At 41.8% G+C, this 19,103-nt stretch overlaps 2 protein-coding genes across 4 annotated transcripts in view; both read left to right on the forward strand.

The window, feature by feature from the left end:
* Positions 1-4,627: 4,627 nt before the first annotated feature.
* On the forward strand, positions 4,628-8,266 carry LOC131245177 (GDSL esterase/lipase At4g10955-like). Of its 3 annotated transcripts, XM_058244451.1 has the most exons (4): positions 4,628-4,769; positions 5,753-5,816; positions 5,964-6,057; positions 7,197-8,266. In XM_058244451.1, the coding sequence occupies exons 3-4, from the start codon at positions 5,996-5,998 to the stop codon at positions 8,167-8,169; spliced, it is 1,035 nt and encodes a 344-aa protein (XP_058100434.1). In that variant the 5' UTR covers positions 4,628-4,769; positions 5,753-5,816; positions 5,964-5,995; the 3' UTR covers positions 8,170-8,266. The 3 variants fall into 3 exon arrangements, with proteins under 3 accessions (XP_058100434.1, XP_058100435.1, XP_058100436.1); XM_058244452.1 differs by lacking the exon at positions 5,753-5,816; XM_058244453.1 differs by lacking the exon at positions 5,753-5,816 and having other exon boundaries at positions 4,646-4,769; positions 5,968-6,057.
* The window catches only part of LOC131245176 (GDSL esterase/lipase At4g10955-like), a 68,014-nt gene continuing 53,543 nt past the window's right edge, over positions 4,633-19,103 (forward strand). Inside the window, exon 1 of the mRNA XM_058244450.1 lies at positions 4,633-4,769. The gene's annotated coding sequence lies outside the window, so the exon portion shown is untranslated. The remainder of the gene's footprint in view (positions 4,770-19,103) is intronic.

The following is a 19,103-nucleotide window of genomic DNA, read 5'->3' on the forward strand; positions in this document are numbered from 1 at the left end:
GAATATCATCAACCTTCAGAAATTGGCTAATATCATGCTCCAATTGGCGGAATAGACAGTTGGTCACACTCCTAACCAAACATCGCACTATCTCGTCGCCTGGAGTAATTGATTTTGGTTTGAATTGAATCCAATCGGTTTTGGCATGCTCGCATCTCTTATACGTCTACCGAATTCCAAACCAACTCATGATCTCTACAAAGCTTTCAATGGTCACCTAGCTGCCTCCCATGGTGTGGTCCACTTGACCCTCAACCTGTCTTTTTTTCTTCTTCTTTTTTTTTTTCTTTTTTCATTCTCTCTAAAATGATGTGGAAAAATATATGAACAATGTGGATAAAACTGATACACTGGGTGGCCCCTCGGAGCTCCCGTTCACTCCTAGCTAGAGATGCACAGGGGTGGTACCCAATCCGCATCCATTTCAACCCCCATTTACTCTTAAATCTCTCCCCACCCTTTTAAAAAAGTTCACATCCCAATTCCATCTTTCTCCATTTACTTCCCATCCAAACACACCTATTACACCATTTATTCCCAATTTTTTCTATTTATTCTCATCCAAGCATCCCTTAACAAACCCAAGGCACTGCCCTGACGATTAACTTAAGTAATGAGATGGCTTTAAAAAAGTTAATTTAAATAGGTACTGAAATATAAATACTATATTAATGAGACAATTTCATAAATAAAAATTATTTCTTTATTCATGCTACATTTTAAAAATTATTTCTTTATTCATGCTACATCTAAAATGGGATCTATAATTTTTATTCATGAGCCATGGGTGACAAACATACATTGGTATAGATCAATCATCCATTGATTTTTGTTGTGTGACCCACTTGATGATCGGATCCGCCTTAATTTTATGCTAGGTGATCTTCACACCAGGTCGAACCCTTTGTATATTCCAGGTGTCCTACAAATATGACACACTGCTGATCATTTCTCATATATTATTAGTGGTAGTTATTATATGGGTCCAACACACAGTTGAATTAATACAACCAATGGTTTACACCAAAGCTCATTAATTGGACGGTTAAATCTATCCAACGAGTGAGATTTCTTCCCGTGTCATGTACATTGGACCCCAGTGGATGAACATTTCTGATGACCAGGCGGCTTCATGTACAGTTAGACCTACAATTCGGTCTATAGCCTGCGAAGAAGAAGATAGTAAACTAATGGTCCACATTTAATAAAGAACGAGGCCCACCATCGCATATCCAAATCTTCCATCTGGTACTTTATTGTATGGAAATCTTCTATTGACAATGAATTCCATTATATCAACGGTTTGGATTACAGTTTCATCATTCCCACTTTACAAACTCAAGGCTCAAGGACACTGTGCGCATCAGTCCGCGAAGGATAATGTGACTCCTTAGGGGGTTTTTGGTACAAATAGCCCTGGACTATGACATGGTCGCGTCGTGAGACCACATGAACCAAAGCCAAGTTTTTTAACCTTGAAATGGCTTTTTCATTTTTTAGAAGATGGAAATACCCATTTGCCATAGTTGCCCCTCATATGGCATATCGTAGGCTTTTGTATTAAAAAGAGAAATGTACTTCTAAAAAGGGACGTGACCCCATCAAAAATTGAAATTCAGCCCATTATTTGGCCGATTCAATTCGTTTATTTTAATCAAATAGTTGTGAGCTAATGAAAGGAGTTTTCCTGTTATCTATTTAAAATTATCTGTGACCCAAAATTATACCAATGTTGTGCATTAATTTTGAACTATTTTCTCTTATATGGTTAATTTGTGATGAGTTTTTTCCTTAAACTTGGACCAATTATATGAAATTAAAATCCTTTATATGTGAACGAAATATATTTGTTTCAAAACAACCTAATGGGCCCCACATAAGATGTAGATGAGTTCAAAATGTGAAGCCTTTGTCACATGAGACTATTTAGCCGTTTCCTTCTTCTTCTTCTTTTTTTTCTCCTCCCTCCTTTTTTTTTTTTTTTTTTCACTTACTAAGATGACACAAGCCGAAGCTTCCTTGACAGTTGGTCATTATACAGCCAGTCTCCGCACACTCTGAGCAACGACAAAAAACTCTAGCAAGCCCCCGCCAAGCTTATACCAGTTCTTTAGTAAAAAGAAAAGAGTTTTCTCTGAAGTTTTTCAGTCATAATCTCCGAAGTAAAAGTTATGGTGAGCAGATGTGAGTTTTTGTGTTTCTACGTTGGTGAGCGTGAATGGTGGGAGTTTGTGAGATAGAGAAGAGCATGGGGTCCTTTTTTTTTTTTTAAAAATAATAATTTTACTATATGAATGGTTGGACCACATGGGTCTTCGATATTTTATGACAACCCTGGATATTAATAGTGAAACTCAAGTGTGGTTCACAGATATGTACATCGGACTGTGGATATTCAATGGGATTATGGATATTGATAGTGGACTGCGAATATTCCGTGAGGACCGTAGATATTAGGTGAGTAATATTCAATGATGATAATTCGCGGTCCTCACTAAATATTTGCGGTCCACAGTGAATTCCACTATTAACATCCACGATTCTCACTTAATTACATTGTTAATTTCAGCTACCTACAATGAATATCATTGGTCTTTTGTAAATATTCACAGTCCATATTGAATATACACTACAAATAAATAGTATCTTTAGATGAATTGATATGAATACATTTAAGTCTAATACTTTATATTTAATACACTAAAAAATTCTTTGACAAGTTAGAATTCTTACTTGCACTATATAATCCTTCTAGAAGGATAACTTTAAAAAATCTTTTTATATATTCACGGTCATTTAATTAAAATGAATGGATAAAATTGACTAATAAATAATCCAAATTTTAATTTTTGATGAAAAAAATATTTCCTCATTCGAAACGAAAGCCCAGTGAACAAGGTGTAGGAAGTGTTTTTTCGTCTTTTAAAATATAAAAAGAAAGTTTCGATACTTCCCTCCCAGTTTCGGAGCTCGGGACAGGCGGAGGCTCTGAAGGCCACTGAGGGTCCACCGTGATGTTTACATTTTATCCAAACCGTCCATCCATTTTTCCAAATCATTTTAGAATATTGAATCAAAAATAAAACAGGTCCAACGCTCAATTGGACCACACCATAGGAAGCAGCGGTGCAAAGGATGGCCACAGTTGAAACCTTCTTAGGGTCCACCGTTTTCTTTATTTTCCATCCAACCTGTTGATACGATCATATACACCTGGGTGAATTTGAAAAACAAATATCATCTTGATCCAAAACTTCCTAATCCCCGAGAATTTTTCAACGGTAGGAATCTAATCCCCAACTTGTGATCCATTTAAGCCTTTGATCTTTTCCATTTTTGATTCAATACTCTAAAATGATATGGAAAAATGTATGGACTGTTTGGATAAAATGAAAACATTACGGTGGAGCCTCAGTGGCCCTCAGAGCCTCCGCCTGTCCCGAGCTCCGAACAGGCGGGGGAAGTACCTAATCCGCGCCCGAAAGTACGGGCTTCACCGACGGCCACGTCACCTGCAGCATCTGGAGAAGCAAGCGAGATTCCTTCGCGCACGCATTGATGTCGCTAGAATACATCGCAACCTATTGCATTGAAATACGTCGGGACTCTACCCATTGGATATGATTTTTTTTTTTAAAAATAATCCAAACCGTCTATTTGCTTATTATACTTCTATTAGGCAATCCTAACCATCCCATCCATGGATTGAAAAAAGGACGGCTCCAAAAAAATGCCTAATCTAGAATGGATTTGATCCTTGGCCAGTTCTATTTTTCCATGGTAACCGTTGAAAATGTGTTTATGTACTTAATGGACAGTTTAGATCGTTCTATTGGACTGCACAAGTTGGCCCAGGCAACTAGGAGCACCGTAACTTATTGTGCTTTGAGAGAGTATTGGAACATTTCTCTGCGGGAAAAAAAAAAAAAACTTTAATAAAATAAAATGTGGATTCATAGCCCATCTAAAATCTATTGCATCATATAAATTGATAAGGATTTCTAAAAGTGGGTCCCACCTTCAAGAAATGAAAGGGAGCGGATTAGGTTGGGGCCCACCTTGATGATATTTTATATATCTATTCCATCCATCCGTTTATACAGACTATTTTAGTACTGAGAACCATAAATTGTATATAAAAAATTCTCGGGTAGACCACATCACAGGAAACAGTGGTGATTGAGTGCTTCACCGTTAAAAATTTCAAAGAGCCAGTCGCAAGGTTTTCGTAATGTTTATTTGCAATCCAACCTGTTGATAATCTCAAGGAAATATTTATGAAGGTAAATTAGAAATATCAGATTGCTCCAAAACTTTTGTTTCCCACAAAAAGTTTTTTAATGGTTATTCATCACTGTTTCTATTGTTATGGTCCACCTGAGATTTGGATCTTCTTATAATTTGGGATCACATCCTAAAATGAAATGTAAAAACAGATGGACGGCGTGGATATACAAAAAATACATCAACGTTGGCCCCACACGGTAGAGTAATACCCACTAAGCTGTTACTAACAGCTAATCCGGTCCCGAAATGAAAACTCGTGTCTGATGTTGAAGGATGCGATCCATGTGTTATAAAACTCCTCTCCTCGCTAATCGCTGTAAACGGTCACCTACCGCCCCATAAAACACCCGGTCGGAATCGGGCCCTGCCTCAAACGGGTCCAACGCCTCCCAAAATGCGAAAAAATAAACCCTAGATTTTCAAGATCTCCTTTCTCTTCTCTCTGCTTCGTTTACAAATCAAGATCTACCAGAAATTCACAGGTACCTGCTCTAGCGTACTCTCATTTTTATTCGTTTTAGAAGAAAAATCTGCATTTTGATATTCGAAATCGTGATTAGAAAATTTTATTTGTAATTACTTGCTGTTTTTTTTATTGAATTTGTTATGGTTGACTTTAATTTTTAATTTTCTTAACTTGCATTCTGAAAAATGATATAGTTTCCATGAAAACACGTTTTCTGGACTGTAATTGTATCTGCATTGCCATTTTTCTTTTGTATGTTTGGGTGAAAAGATCAGATCCGTTCTCTTCGTTTATTCTGTTATATGGTCGAGAAAATCATAGGAAAATCTGCACATGTTGAATCAATCGACGAGAATTGGTAACTTTTACAAAATAGGGGGAAAAAACAATTGAAATTGCCTTTAAAAAAAAAGTCATCAAACATGTTCTCTCTCTCTCTCTCTCTCTCTCTCTCTCTCTCTCGAGAATTATGATTATTTGTCGGTAAGTGTCCGACCCCGTTAATGGTTGTATAGATTGATGTGGGAATTGTAAGGAGGTGTTTGGATGGGAACGGAATCCTTTAGTAAGGGCTGGTGCGGACGTTTGGATGCTGGGAAATGGTTGGAAACGGATTCCCGCGAGAACCCATTTCATGTTTCGAGCTGGCTCTGATCCATTTGTAAAAGCCCGGGGGGGGGGGGGGGCTCTCCAATTTATTCCTCTCCAATGGTTGTATTTTTGAAATGCCAATGCAGCCAGCCTCCATCACCTCTCTCTTACACAGTACACAATCATAGTTTCTGAGTTGCTGAGAATGGCTTTCCTAGTACCCAAACACAATAGATGGAACTTCCTATAGAGAACTGTTTCACGGAATCAGATTCGCATCATGGAATTGTTATGATGTAGATGGTTTGATTATGGGTCTCTTTTTTTCTCGTATGGTTATAATAATGTGTTTTTGTTTTATTTTTTTCATTTTTCTTTCTATAATTTGAAGTTGAAATCTTTTTGAAGGTTTGGAACCTCTTGGTCTATGAAAGGAAATGCACATCTTATTTCTTTGATGTGAATAGTGGAAGTAAGTCTCAATTGCTCATCAATAGAACTTTTGTGAAATTTCCATTCTTTATAGTGCTATTAGAGTCATTTTTTGTAATTTACATTCTAAGTTACACTTCCTTTTTTTCTATTTGCATTTTTTTCCTTCTTTTGTGATCCCTTTCAGACAGGAGCATAAGCTTTGCATAGGTTTGGATAATGGCCTCCGAGAGGGATGTATTTGGCTTGTCAGGTCCCGGACATCTGACCCATATTGATTGGTAAGGCTCTCTCTGAAATGTAAACAGACTGGATTTTTCTGAAAACTCATGAACTGTCTTGACTCTTGAAGGTGATTGAGATTTTCTGTATTCCACCATTCATAGGAAAATCTTCCCTATTTGGACAAATTTGGTGTGCAGGAAGCTACTTACTCTGTTCCTCCGTTCATTTCATGGGGCATTTGAACCACATGCCGAAAGAAGCAAATCAGAAGACTTGGACCTTTATCAAATAAAAGAATAAAGACACTATACTGACTTGCAACTCGTTGAGATGCTCCTGCTTGATATGTCATGGTAGAGATTCAGGATGGAAACTAAGAACCACAACAAATGTTTTTTTGGAAAATTACACTTTCGTTTACTAAGTTTCCGCTCACTCCTTGTGGGAGAGCACATCCTCCTTTGTATAAAAGGGTGGTTCCCACATCTATCCTAATGTAACCAAACCACACCATATTCATTTGCTTTGCATTCTTGCTCTCTTTGGACTTCAGTTTTATGGCCCCTTTTCACTGAACATTGTGGAATTCTCTTGTCAAATAAAAGCATTTTGATGAAAACATCACTACACTTCATGAGGTCACAGGTTCGAGCATCCCTTGTGGTGCGTGTGTGGGGGTGGAGTGTGAGTATGTGTGTAAAAAAAAATAAAAAAAACTTCATGAGCCAGAATCTGCAGTGGCCTCACTCTATAATGTTCCCTGAGTTTTGCCTACATATTTAGGACAATCAGCCTTTCCTTGTGGTCTATGGACTGATACTTGCAAACCTCCATTTGACTAAAACGGTGAAGATCTATTGTGTGGTTTAGTTTAGCGTAGTTGGCCAAACAAGTATTTGAACTCATTTCTCGAAGTTCATTTTTATTCCGATCCATTTGTCGGATGCCCCACTTAAGACTGGATCAAACACAGGTCCTTGCAACCCTTTCCTCTCATATTTCAGAGCAAATGTAGTTCTGATGTATCTGGAATTTGTAAATCGGACAAAAAATATGTAGTTGTAAGGCAACTGATTTTGTATGCCTTCTTGTTGAATTGATAGAATCCAGTGCCCTGTTTCCACCATATGCGGAGTGATGAATTGAAAAAAGAGAATAAGAAAAATGTAATCCTTGGTTACTTTGTATGGCCCAGGAAAAACCCAGATCACCGGCGATCAGTTGCTGCCAGTTTGGTTCAGGGTGTGTATGTTATGGAACGTGATCGCCAACAAAATCGCCAGGGACCTGAAGCTCTGGCACCTGCATGGTGGGAATTCTTCCACTTTCACATCATACGTAAGCTTGTTGATGATGCCGATTTCTCCATCTTTGGTGCCATATATGAATTCAAGTTCCCAACTGCCAATCAAAGTCACTCAGCAACGCCTGAAGCTCCAAAGTACGTCATCGCATTCCGTGGCACCATCACCAAACCTGATTCCTTCTCACGGGATCTCAAATTGGACCTCCATTTCATACAGAATGGCCTTCATCGGACCTCCCGTTTTGAATTAGCAATGCAAGCGGTCCGAAATATCGTTTCCACCGTTGGACATTTGAATGTCTGGTTATGTGGCCATTCTCTTGGGTCCGCCATGGCAATGCTTGCTGGGAAGAACATGGCGAAAACCGGTATTTTCCTTGAATCTTTTCTCTTCAACCCCCCATTTGTTTCGGCCCCAATTGAAAGAATCAAAGACAAGAAGCTGAAACAAGGAATCCGTATTGCGGGCAGCGTGATCACAGCTGGGCTTGCTTTTGCTGTGAAAAGTCGTCAAGGCAGGTCAATATCTGAGGATCCCTTTGCCATGTTGTCTGCATGGGTTCCATGCCTGTTTGTGAATCCAGTGGACCACATCTGCTCAGAGTACATTGGATATTTTAAGCACCGGAAAAAGATGGAGAAGATTGGAGCAGGGGGTATTGAGCGACTGGCAACACAGAACTCCATCGGGGATCTGTTCCTGACTGCACTTGGGAAGGAATCCGATCCGTTGCACCTCCTCCCTTCTGCGAATCTGACCATTAATCAGAGCCCTTCGCCAGATTTTAAAACAGCTCACGGAATTCACCAGTGGTGGTGGCCAGATGTGCAGCTAAAGTACAAAATGTACCTTTACAAGTGACAGATTTACCTCGGTCTCTTGATTGTTTGTGTGCGTAAGGAGGTGGTGAGCCTCTTATTTCCTAAGGTTAGTAATGCAGATGGTATGAATAGAGATCTTGTTGTGCGTCTTTTCTAATGAGTGTGATGATGTCGATCTGAAAACAAGATGCATTGTTGTAACTTCAGGTAGTAGGCCAATTTTGTTCAAGAAATGACCTAGTGGGCTAAGTGTATCCGGATGTTCCTTTGCACCTAGTTGTATTTGGACTTATCAGCACCCACATCAGGTATCTGGACCGGCCATTACAGGCAGTGAACTCTTTCTCCGGTGCAAAATCAAAGCAATCAGATGATCCTAAACATCTGTGATAATACCCATCTTCTGTGAAGGATCTTGTCCATCCATTATTTGCATGGCACTGATTGGATGGCTTGGATCATATGAGTAGTATGGATTCTTCAAGACATCTGGTGAAGAGTTGACTGGACCTAATGGACGTTCCAGATAAGCGATGTGGATGCCAACGACGTGCAAATGCAACTAGCCTTCCAGACACTAAGCCAAGTAGATCATCTCTCCTTTTCTTTCTTCTTATTCTTCTTCCTCTTTTTTTTTTTCTTTTTTTTTTCTTTTTTTTTTTTTTTCTTTTTTCTTGGTTTTCAGCATTTGAAGCCATTTGATTTTGGGCAGGGCAAATTACAAAACCAGTGCAATTCAGTTTTCATTACCTGCCATGTTTAAAGACCCGGCTGGCTATTCTGAGTCAGCTCAGACTTGCCAGATCTAGTCTAGTTTGATACAACGAGTCACCCCGACTCTGACAAGTCTGGGCTAGTCAGTCCGAGTTGCTGGGTCTTTTAACCAGGTTACCTGGTCCAACGCCTTTCTTTCCAGCCAGTGTGGATAAGGCACATGGTCTAGACCATTGTGATGGTCCACTACCATTTCACCTCATCTCCACCGTACAAGCCGCTAACCAAGTAGGATGATCACCTGTGACCGATCAACATCACTCTACCGGCTTTCTTCTCTGCAGGAACAAACACCCTCTCCTTTGTGGGCCCATTCTGGATGGATCGAGTAGCCTTAAATTGGCATTTATTGGACGATTTTATTCCGGTTGTTGAATTTGGACAATTGAGTGTTTTTTTGAAGGGACCTTTTGATTGCTTGCAGTGGCTTGTATAGAATCATTCAATCAGCATGAAGAACTTGGACCTATGGTCCATCTAAAGCTAACCCTACAATTTGGGTGGTTTGGATTGGTTAACTATTACCATATCCTTTGCAAATGCTAGTCGACCAGGTTTAGCTGATTGGACGCACCCATGCAGGTCCAGAAAAATGATGCTTCTCGGTCCTACACAATGCACATTTTGATATGATCCATCTGCTTAGTATGGATTGGACAATCTGGAGAAGGTTTCAGCTCATTTTTCATAAAATACATGGAAGCATGCATAGCTCATTTTCACATAAGCCGGTGCGAGAAAGAACCCTTGATGTTGGTCTGCACTGAACCTCGAGGCCAATGAGTTCAGCCTAGACCTGAGTTTTAGGTCTAATAACAACTTGGGGGCGTGCGACCTGGGCTTGTATCCTGCCTATTCGAGTATTTAGCTGGACACCAGGGCACGGCCCGACCCAAAGTCCTTAACCTCACGGGCTGTGCTGGGCCTGGTCAATGATGATATGATGGAGTTTGAAGGGCCTTCTTAAATAACGTAGCTCGGCTGCTATTTGGAACGACGCCCTGGTGCAGCCCAAACCCAAGTCCGTAGCTTATGGTGTAGACTGGACCTTTTCAAAGTTGTATTATGGGCCTGACCAGGACATGATTCTGCTCAAGTTGGTGCAGTTGTCCCCCTTAGCACAACCATGTGTAAGCACTGGCCCCCAAACCATGCTGCTCAAGGATCCTGACCATCCGATTTACGAAGAAACTGACCTACTCAACATCCCAAATCTCTGATATTTTTTTATTTTTATTTTTAGATCTTTTTGGACCGTTCCTCTATTTATATGTTACAGATTGTGCGATCATGGATCTGTGTTGGCACTCAGCAATCTCCTGTACTAAAGCTTTTTACATGACACGTGGGACAGTCCAGTTATAACTTTAGACCACCCGTTCATTCCATGCCACTGATGGCAAGCCATGATCCAAAAATCATGCTGATTGGATCCAAAAGCCTTTAGCAAGAACTTGGGAAGGTCGGTGGGAGAGACCGTGATGCGTGCTCGTGAGAAATTCACAACCTTTTATGGCATAGGCCCAAAAATGAGGCAGATCCAAAACTCAAGTGTGCTATGTTGTTGGACGTTTAAGTCTTCAATTTTTTGGGGTTGCTCAACCAGTCGAGTGAGCCGCTCGACTCAAAGTCTAGCGTCTTATGATTTTTGGTATTCTGGCCGCTTGACCAGTCGAGGGGATAGCTCGACCGGTCGAGGGGGTCCTTCGACTAGTCAAGGTTATGCAGATTCGAGTCCGGATCTTACGTGGACTACGGAAATCTGAGGCGATTTCGCAAGGGTGCGAAAGTAAAGTTTCCTAAATTATAAATAGGGATCCCTAGGGCTATTCTAAAGCTTTCTAAAAGTTTTCCTAAAGGGTTCCTAAAGGGTTCTAGGGTCATCGAAGAGTGTAGCAAGGGTGAGATTCGAGGTAGTTCGAATCGGGTGAGTCCTCTCTCTTGTAATTTCTATTTCATAGTGGATTTCTGTCGCTTTGTGCCATGGTTTTTTTCTCGCAAGGGTTTTCCACGTTAAAACTTTGTGTTCTCTTGTGATTGCTTGACGTTATTGGATTGGTATCCTAGCTCTAGATTTGTGTGATTCCGCAGCACAAATCCCCAACAAGTGGTATCAGAGTAATCGTTGGGGCACAAATCTGAGTCTGTAGGATTAGTAATAATGGGAAACGACAAGTTTGATATTGAGAAGTACTCAGACAAAAATAATTTTGAATTATGGAAGGTTAAGATGATTAGCCTGTTAACCAAGCAAAGTGAGATTAAACTCTTGAGAAGCGAAAATCTACCATGAAAGATGATGAATAGAAAAACCTTGATAGTAATGCTTTAGCCTCTATCTGTTTATGTCTCATGGATGAGGTTCTCTATAATGTTTTGAGGGAGAAAACTGTGGCTAGTTTGTGGGCGAAGTTAGAGAACATCTATACAAAGAAGTCCTCTGAAAATCGCTACACTTGAAGCTACAATGTTATACCTTCAAGATGGCAGAGGGTGGAGATCTAGAAGCCCATAGCAACAACTTTAATAAATTGATGTGCAAATTGCTGGATATGGAGGAAGTGGTCAAAGATGAGGAACATGCATGTATATTGTCGAATTCTCTTCCTGCATCATATGAGTCTTTCAGGGATACGATGTGCACCGTAAATAAAACCCTAAGTGTTGACACCGTTATCTCAGCCCTTCAAGGGAAGGCTATGAGAAAGCTAACCGGCGACATGGGAGCATCTTCCGATGCACTGATTACGAGGGGCAGAGATTCTGAGCGAGGTACAAGATCCTCAAGGCTTAGATCCAAATCCAAGGGCAAGGGTAAAGGAAAATTAAAGTGTTGGAATTGTGGGTTGTCTGGACACATGAAGAAGGATTGTAGAAATCCTAAAACGAAGAAAGAAAATTCAGCGGCTTCTTCCAAGGAGGCCAATGTTGTCACATCTGATGAAGAGATAAGTGGTGGTGAAGTTCTGTCTGTGTCCATGATTAGACATGTTCACGACAATCATGCAGATGAGTGGATCCTAGACACAGGAGCGTCATATCACATGACTCCTCATCGGAGTTGGTTCGCCAGTTAGAAGGAATGCAATGGTGGACAGGTTTTTATGGGCAATAACAATGCTTGTAATGTTATGACTATTGGCACGGTGAGCATCAAGATGTTTGATGGGATGGAGCGTACCTTGACTGACGTCAGGTATGTTCCTGATATAAAGAAAAGTCTGATTTCCTTCGGCGCACTCGAGGCTATAGGGTGCAAGTTCACTGGTATTGATGGTGTCCTTAAAATTTTAAAAGGGGGCACTCGTGGTTATGAGAGCGCAGAGGCACAGAAACCTTTAGAGGTTGATTGGGAACACTTCAACAGCTGGAGCGGCAACAGCTATTGCAGACTCCACGTCTCTACGTATGTAGTATGCTCGTCTGGGTCACATGAGCGAGCGGGGCATGAAGGTACTTTCTGATCGATGTTTGATTCCAGCTTTTAAAAATTCTGATTTAGATATATGGGAGCATTATATATATGGTAAACAATCTAGATTGTTTTTTAAATCTGAAAAACATGTTTGTAAGGGAGTGCTTGATTATGTGCACTCTCACATATGAGAGCCATCGCCAGAAGTTTTTATTGGGGGGTCGTCATGGTTTGTTTCATTCATTGACGACTACTTTAGGAAACTTTGAGTTTACTTCATGAAACGTAAATTCAAAGTTTTCACCATATTCAAACAATGGAAGACAATGGTGGAAAAACAGTTAGGGCGAAAAATAAAGATTTTAAGGACTGACAATAGTGAAGAATTTACTTCCACTGAGTTTAATGATTATTACAAGGATGAAGGGATCATCAGGCACAACACAGTCGCCACACGCCCGAGCAAAACGGTGTGGCTGAGCGAATGAATCGGACTCTCATGGAGAGGGCCAGATGCATGTTAAGTAATGCTGTGTTGGGCAAGGGCCTATGGACTGAGGCCGTTAACACGGCCTGTTATTTGGTGAACCGGTCTCCTTCAACAACAATTGAATGTAAAATCCCAGAGGAAGTATGAAGTAGTCAGAAAATCGACTACTCAGATCTATGCACATTTGGTTCTGAGGCTTACTCTCATGTACTGTCAGTTGAGAGAGATAAGCTAGACCATAGAGCCAAAAAGTATATCTTTGTTGGATATGGCATTGGTGTGAAAGGTTACAAGTTATTCGACAAAGTCATACGCAAGGTCATCACTAATCATGACGTCAGAATCGATGAAAGCTTGCTATTTCGCAAGAATGATCAAAAGGATCAAGAGAAATCCGAAAGGGTGATCGTAGACGTCCAGATTGACACAGATAATACTCAGGAAGAGACATATACGAAGACAGAAGTATATGATCAGGTAGAGCAGCCACTTGTGAAAAGGAATCCACCGCGTGATTGCAGGTTACCAGCAAGATACAGGAATGACTCTAATATTGTATATGTCCTCATTACAGATGAGAGAGACCCGTCTACTATTCAGGAGACTCTTGATGAGCCTAATGTAGAAAAGTGGAAGGTGGCTATAGACGATGAGGTGGACTCGTTGCATAAAAATCACACATGGGAGCTGATGGAGCTTCCTGTGGGCCGAAAAGCGATCAGATGCAAGTGGTTATTGAAAAGGAAACAAGATAGATATAAAGTAAGGTTGGTAGTAAAGGGTTATGCTTAGAGAGAAGGAATCGACTTCACAGAGATATTTGCACCGGTGGTTAAACATGTATTTATCAGATTTGTGTTAGCACTAGTTGCCCAATACGATCTTGAGCTGGAACAGATGGATGTGAAGATTGCATTCCTGTACGAAAATTTGGAAGAGTAGATTTACATGAAGCAACCAGAGGGCTACGAAGTTAAAGGGGCAAAGAAAAAAGTTTATAGGTTAATGAGGTCGTTGTACGGTTAGAAGCAGTCGCCTAGGCAGTGGAATAAAAAATTTGATTATTTCATGGTGAGTCAGAAATTTACTCGGAATGAATACGATCTCTGTGTCTATTACAAGACACTGAGTAATGAAAAATTCATCATCCTAGTACTGTATGTTGATCACCTGTCATGATATGTCTGAAATCAACGTACTGAAGACTTAGTTATCAGGGACATTCGAGATGAAAGATCTGGGGGCTGTAAAGAGGGTTCTCGGCATAAATATTCATAGAGATAGGAAGATAAGCAGGCTTTGGTTATCACAGGAAAAATACCTTGAAAAGGTATTGCTCAAATATGGGATGGATTAGGCAAAGCCAGTGAGCGTTCCCCACGCGGCTCACTTCAAGCTTTCTTCAGAAAAATGTCTTAAATCCAATGAGAAAAAGCAAGTTATGTCTCATGTGTCCTATTCAAATGCGGTTGGCAGTTTAATGTATCTCATGGTCTGTATGAGACCGTATATTTCACAGGCAGTCAGTGTTGTAAGCAGATATATGTCAAACCCCGGTAAGCAACATTGGGAAGCAGTGAAATGGCTACTTCGATACATTCGAGGTAAGAAAGACTACGTTTTAGCTTTTGAGAAAACAAAAACAAAGTTGGTAGGGTATGTGGATTCTGTCATGCCCCAAACTTGGAAAGTCGGCTTACAAAATTCTCGATCATCGAATCCGGCGCCGACAGCCTCCGTAAAACCCCATTCTCGGTTCTCGGCACCCATTTACCAGCTTCCGATCCTGGGATCCTATAAGGAGGATTTCTAATATCAATTTGATTCATAATGAGCATAACCATAAGTATAACCCATGAACAATAACCACAAGAACACCATCACAAAATCCACTATGATAAAAAACTTTTGAGTACAATGTGTATAAAAGGGAAATACAAGATAATAATAATAACAGAAACTCCAAAAGCTCGACTACACGCTCCAACTCTGACGAGGCTACGGCTGCGTCCTGTCGTCACCTGCACGCATCAATCGTGCATATGTTTATAGAAAGCTTAGAGGGTGGTGTAAGTGTGTGGGAAATATATGCGTGCTCAGAATATAAGGTCAGAGTAATGCGGAGTCATGCTGATGGGTATATGAATGCAATCAGTCGTACCAAGGCTATGCGGTGCAGAACATGAATGCTATCGGCTATGTCCAGACCATGCAATGCGAGATGCAGCTCAAGCATGCCAATCCTAATCATATATCAGTACAGTTCTCATTCTGTATAATCACCGAGGTTCAGTACACTCTAAATGGCACTGCCGCTCTCCTAGCCGCACAGTTCAAGTGAGCATAAGAAACCTCACTATCCGCCTGGCCAATAGTCTGCCAATACCTATCTGGCATGTCGATAGCGGACCCATTCACGAGCTGGTCAAACTCAGCCTAGCATTACCCCTACTCTCGGGCGAGTAAGGCCACACCCCTTTCCAACTGACCACGACACAGTGAGAGACTCGGCCTCTTGGTATTCAGCCCTCGTGCGCTCATATATCCACTCGATCTTGACGTTGGAGTCATCCTCTGGTACCATCGGGTTTAGGAATTTTCACTCAGGGACATCTATGACGCCCCGATGCTTAGTAACAATATTTCTGGTATCCAATTTAGCCACCCACGATGTATCTGTGGAGGCTATGGCCCTGATGTCGCTAGGGCATACAATAATCACAACCACACAAATGCAAGTGCATGAATCACACTACCAGTCATGCAACAATCCTGCGCGTACCACGCGCTTATGGAGGGTAACTCCGCCTATCAGGGAGCCCATAAACAATCTACCCAAAGGCATATGCTATGATCAGTCATTCCTCACATCAGGCATACATATGATGCGTATGATCATGAATCATGGATATATACTAAGCATGTTATGTGGTGATGGGCTCTGTTCATAATGAAGATGGGCCTTGACGGCCTACACACTACAAGTATGAGCCTATTAATGGGCCTTAGGGGGAGTCGTAATACGGACATTTAACCAACATTATCCTTACAATGTGGACATCAAACCAACATTGCTCCCAAGGCACGGCGAATCACACATTGTAATAGGCCTTATGTACATCTTGTTGGGCCTCGACCCAAGGGCCTCTAATACATCAAATGGCCTTATAACATGGGTCTCATATATATATCAAGGTGGGCCTCAACAACGGTCCATAAATACATCAAGATGGGCCTAATCACATGGGCATTATATTCATCAAGTGGGCAACATCAATGGGCCGCACTAATGGGCCTTATGTACGTTATAATGGGCTACGCCAATAGGCCCTAACTATATCAAATAGGCCACACTTAAATATAAGTGGTGATAATGATTTTCACCATTTAAAATTCCCAAGGCCCGCCAAATCATGTATTTCCCATCCAATCTGATCATAAGGTCTCACAGACCCGAATTAAGAGGGAAAGCAAATATCATTTTGGTCCAAACCTGGTAGCCCCCAAGAGTTTTAATGGTGGACATTCAAACTCATTGTTTCCTGTAATATGACCCAGTTGATCCTAGATCTGTCTTTTATATATATATATATATTCCATCACAGGCCTTAAAATAATCTCCAAAATGGTTGGATGGTTTGGATGAAACACATGCATTATGGTGGATCCCATAGGGATGGACGACATAGATAAAGTACCTACTTCATGGTGAGGTTCCACACCAATGAAGGGCGTGGATACAATACATACATCAGTGGTCCCATGTGGGGCCCACCATAATGTTTATCTTCCACCCAACCTGCTGATAAGGTCACACGTGACCTGGGCCCACTGCAATGTTTGTTTGCCATCCAAACCTATTGATAGGGTCACATGTGACCTGAACTGAGGAGGAAAAACAAATTTCATTTTGATCCAAAACTTTTGACCCCAAAAAGGGGTTTCAATGGTATACATTCAATCCCACTGTTTCCTCTGTCGTGGGCCACCTGAGCATTGAATATGACTTATTTTTGGGTGGCCCACAGCCAGGGAGGGGGGCCAACAAATGGACGGCGTGGATGTACAAAACACACATCATGGTGGGGCCCACGGCTGGACCATGGGTCCAGCCCGTCCGTACGCCCGCCAACGCAAGACGCTGCTGCGTCCTCAGCAGCAGCAGCAGCAGCTGCTTCCTTCCTTCATTAAAAAAAAACCGTTTTCTCACAATTTTTCACAGGTGGGGCCCACGGCTGGACCATGGATCCAAAACTTTTGACCCCAAAAAGGGGTTTCAATGGTATACATTCAATCCCACTGTTTCCTCTGTCGTGGGCCACCTGAGCATTGAATATGACTTATTTTTGGGTGGCCCACAGCCAGGGAGGGGGGCCAACAAATGGACGGCGTGGATGTACAAAACACACATCATGGTGGGGCCCACGGCTGGACCATGGGTCCAGCCCGTCCGTACGCCCGCCAGCGCAAGACGCTGCTGCGTCCTCAGCAGCAGCAGCAGCAGCTGCTTCCTTCCTTCATTAAAAAAAAACCGTTTCTCACAATTTTTCACAGGTGGGGCCCGTATCAGAAAAATCCAACCCAGCCGTTGGTCCCTGTGGCTCAATACAAACCTATCAAGTCCAATATTGGATGATTTTTGATGTACAGAAACACCAGTGAGTATTTCAATGGTTGGAACACTATTTTTCTATACTATGGCCCGCCAGGAAACCAGATCAGCCTCATTTTTCGGATCAACGCCTAAAATGATCTGAGAAAAAGGATGGACAGCTTGGATCAACTACATACATCAAAGTGAGGCCTGTAGGAGCAGTCCACCCCAAATTTGTAATATAATATTATATATATATATATTTGTTAGCTTGTTAGTACTTACCCATGTCAGCGCACGCACTCCATGTTAGCCGCTCCCTGTCCAGCGTCGACAGCATGGATATAACACAATCATCATGGTGGATCCCACATGTAGGTGGCCCACGTGTCATCAAGGTGGGTCCCACATGAACGTGGCCCACCTGATGGGTCTAATATTTGTGTTTTCTCATCATCCAGGCCACTGGATGGCCTAGATAAAACAGATGGACGGCATCGATAAAATACATCCATCATGGTGGGTCCACGATCGGTGTCGATCCAGTGGCCATGCCCATTACAAAAGAGAGAGAGAGAGAGGGGGGAGGGACCCCGCCACTATGGGCCCTCCCTAATACAAAGCATACATCATGTGGGTCCCACAATAAGTGCCCTTAAAATCGAAAACAACGGTAAATCACCCACCTATCTTCTTTCTTCTTAATCTCATGGACTCATATGCTCCTTGCCTTCAATTTTAATGGAGGTTGATGAAAGATGATTGGTTGAGATGAGAGATGAGAGGGTGGGCCACACTTGTTGCTTTGGGATGGTTTGGAAAAGCTTGGACGTGTGGTGTTGTTTGGGAGGGTTAAGAAATGAGAGAGAGAGAGAGGGGATGGGATGATATGGATGGGATGATGTGGTGTTTGTGAGGAAAGGAGATGGATGGGTATGGTTTGGTTTGAAAATTGGTAAAAGATGGATGGGTAGGGAGAGAGAGAGAGAGTGGACTTATGGGAAAAGAGAGAGAGGCCACTTGTACTTGTTGTTGAGTGAGGTGGCATGGAGGTAAGGTAGTGTACTTAACTTGATTTGATGTGACATATCATAGAGATTCCCTCGCAGTTCGTAACGCGCGGCATTTTTTCGGAATAAACGCAAGCCCACATCTCTTGGCCTGGGTATCGGATCGATGCGCGAGTCGCGGCGTTAGAACCGTGGCGACGGCGCGGTCACTAAGGTTCAAGTTTCGGTTCGAGCCGACTTCGGCATGCAGGACTCGGCTTAGGATTGCGTGCAAACGTCGGATACGGGTCAAGGATTGCCGAAATTTGACCGAAAGGACCGCGGAAGCCAACGAAACGGTACTTACTAGGATACGGGCCTTACAGATTCTGACTACGCAGGCAGTATAGATTCTAGGAAGTCTACTTCAGGATACTCGTTTGTACTAGCGGGTGGAGTAATTAGATGGATGTCGAAGCTTTAGTCTATGGTGGTTCTTTCCACGACCGAAGCAGAATATATGGCAGTGACGGAAGCATTTAAAGAAGGTGTTTGGCTTAGGGGCATGATAAATTAGTTGCGACTTTAGCAGGAGGCCGTACTGGTTAACTGTGATAGCGAGAGCGCTATCAATTTGGATAAAAATTCTGTTTATCACTCACGTACTAAATACATTGATGTTCGTCACCACTTTATCCGACAGGTGCTTGAG

The sequence above is a fragment of the Magnolia sinica genome, chromosome 5 (genome assembly GCF_029962835.1).
Source record: "Magnolia sinica isolate HGM2019 chromosome 5, MsV1, whole genome shotgun sequence".
In the NCBI taxonomy this organism is placed as follows: domain Eukaryota; kingdom Viridiplantae; phylum Streptophyta; class Magnoliopsida; order Magnoliales; family Magnoliaceae; genus Magnolia; species Magnolia sinica.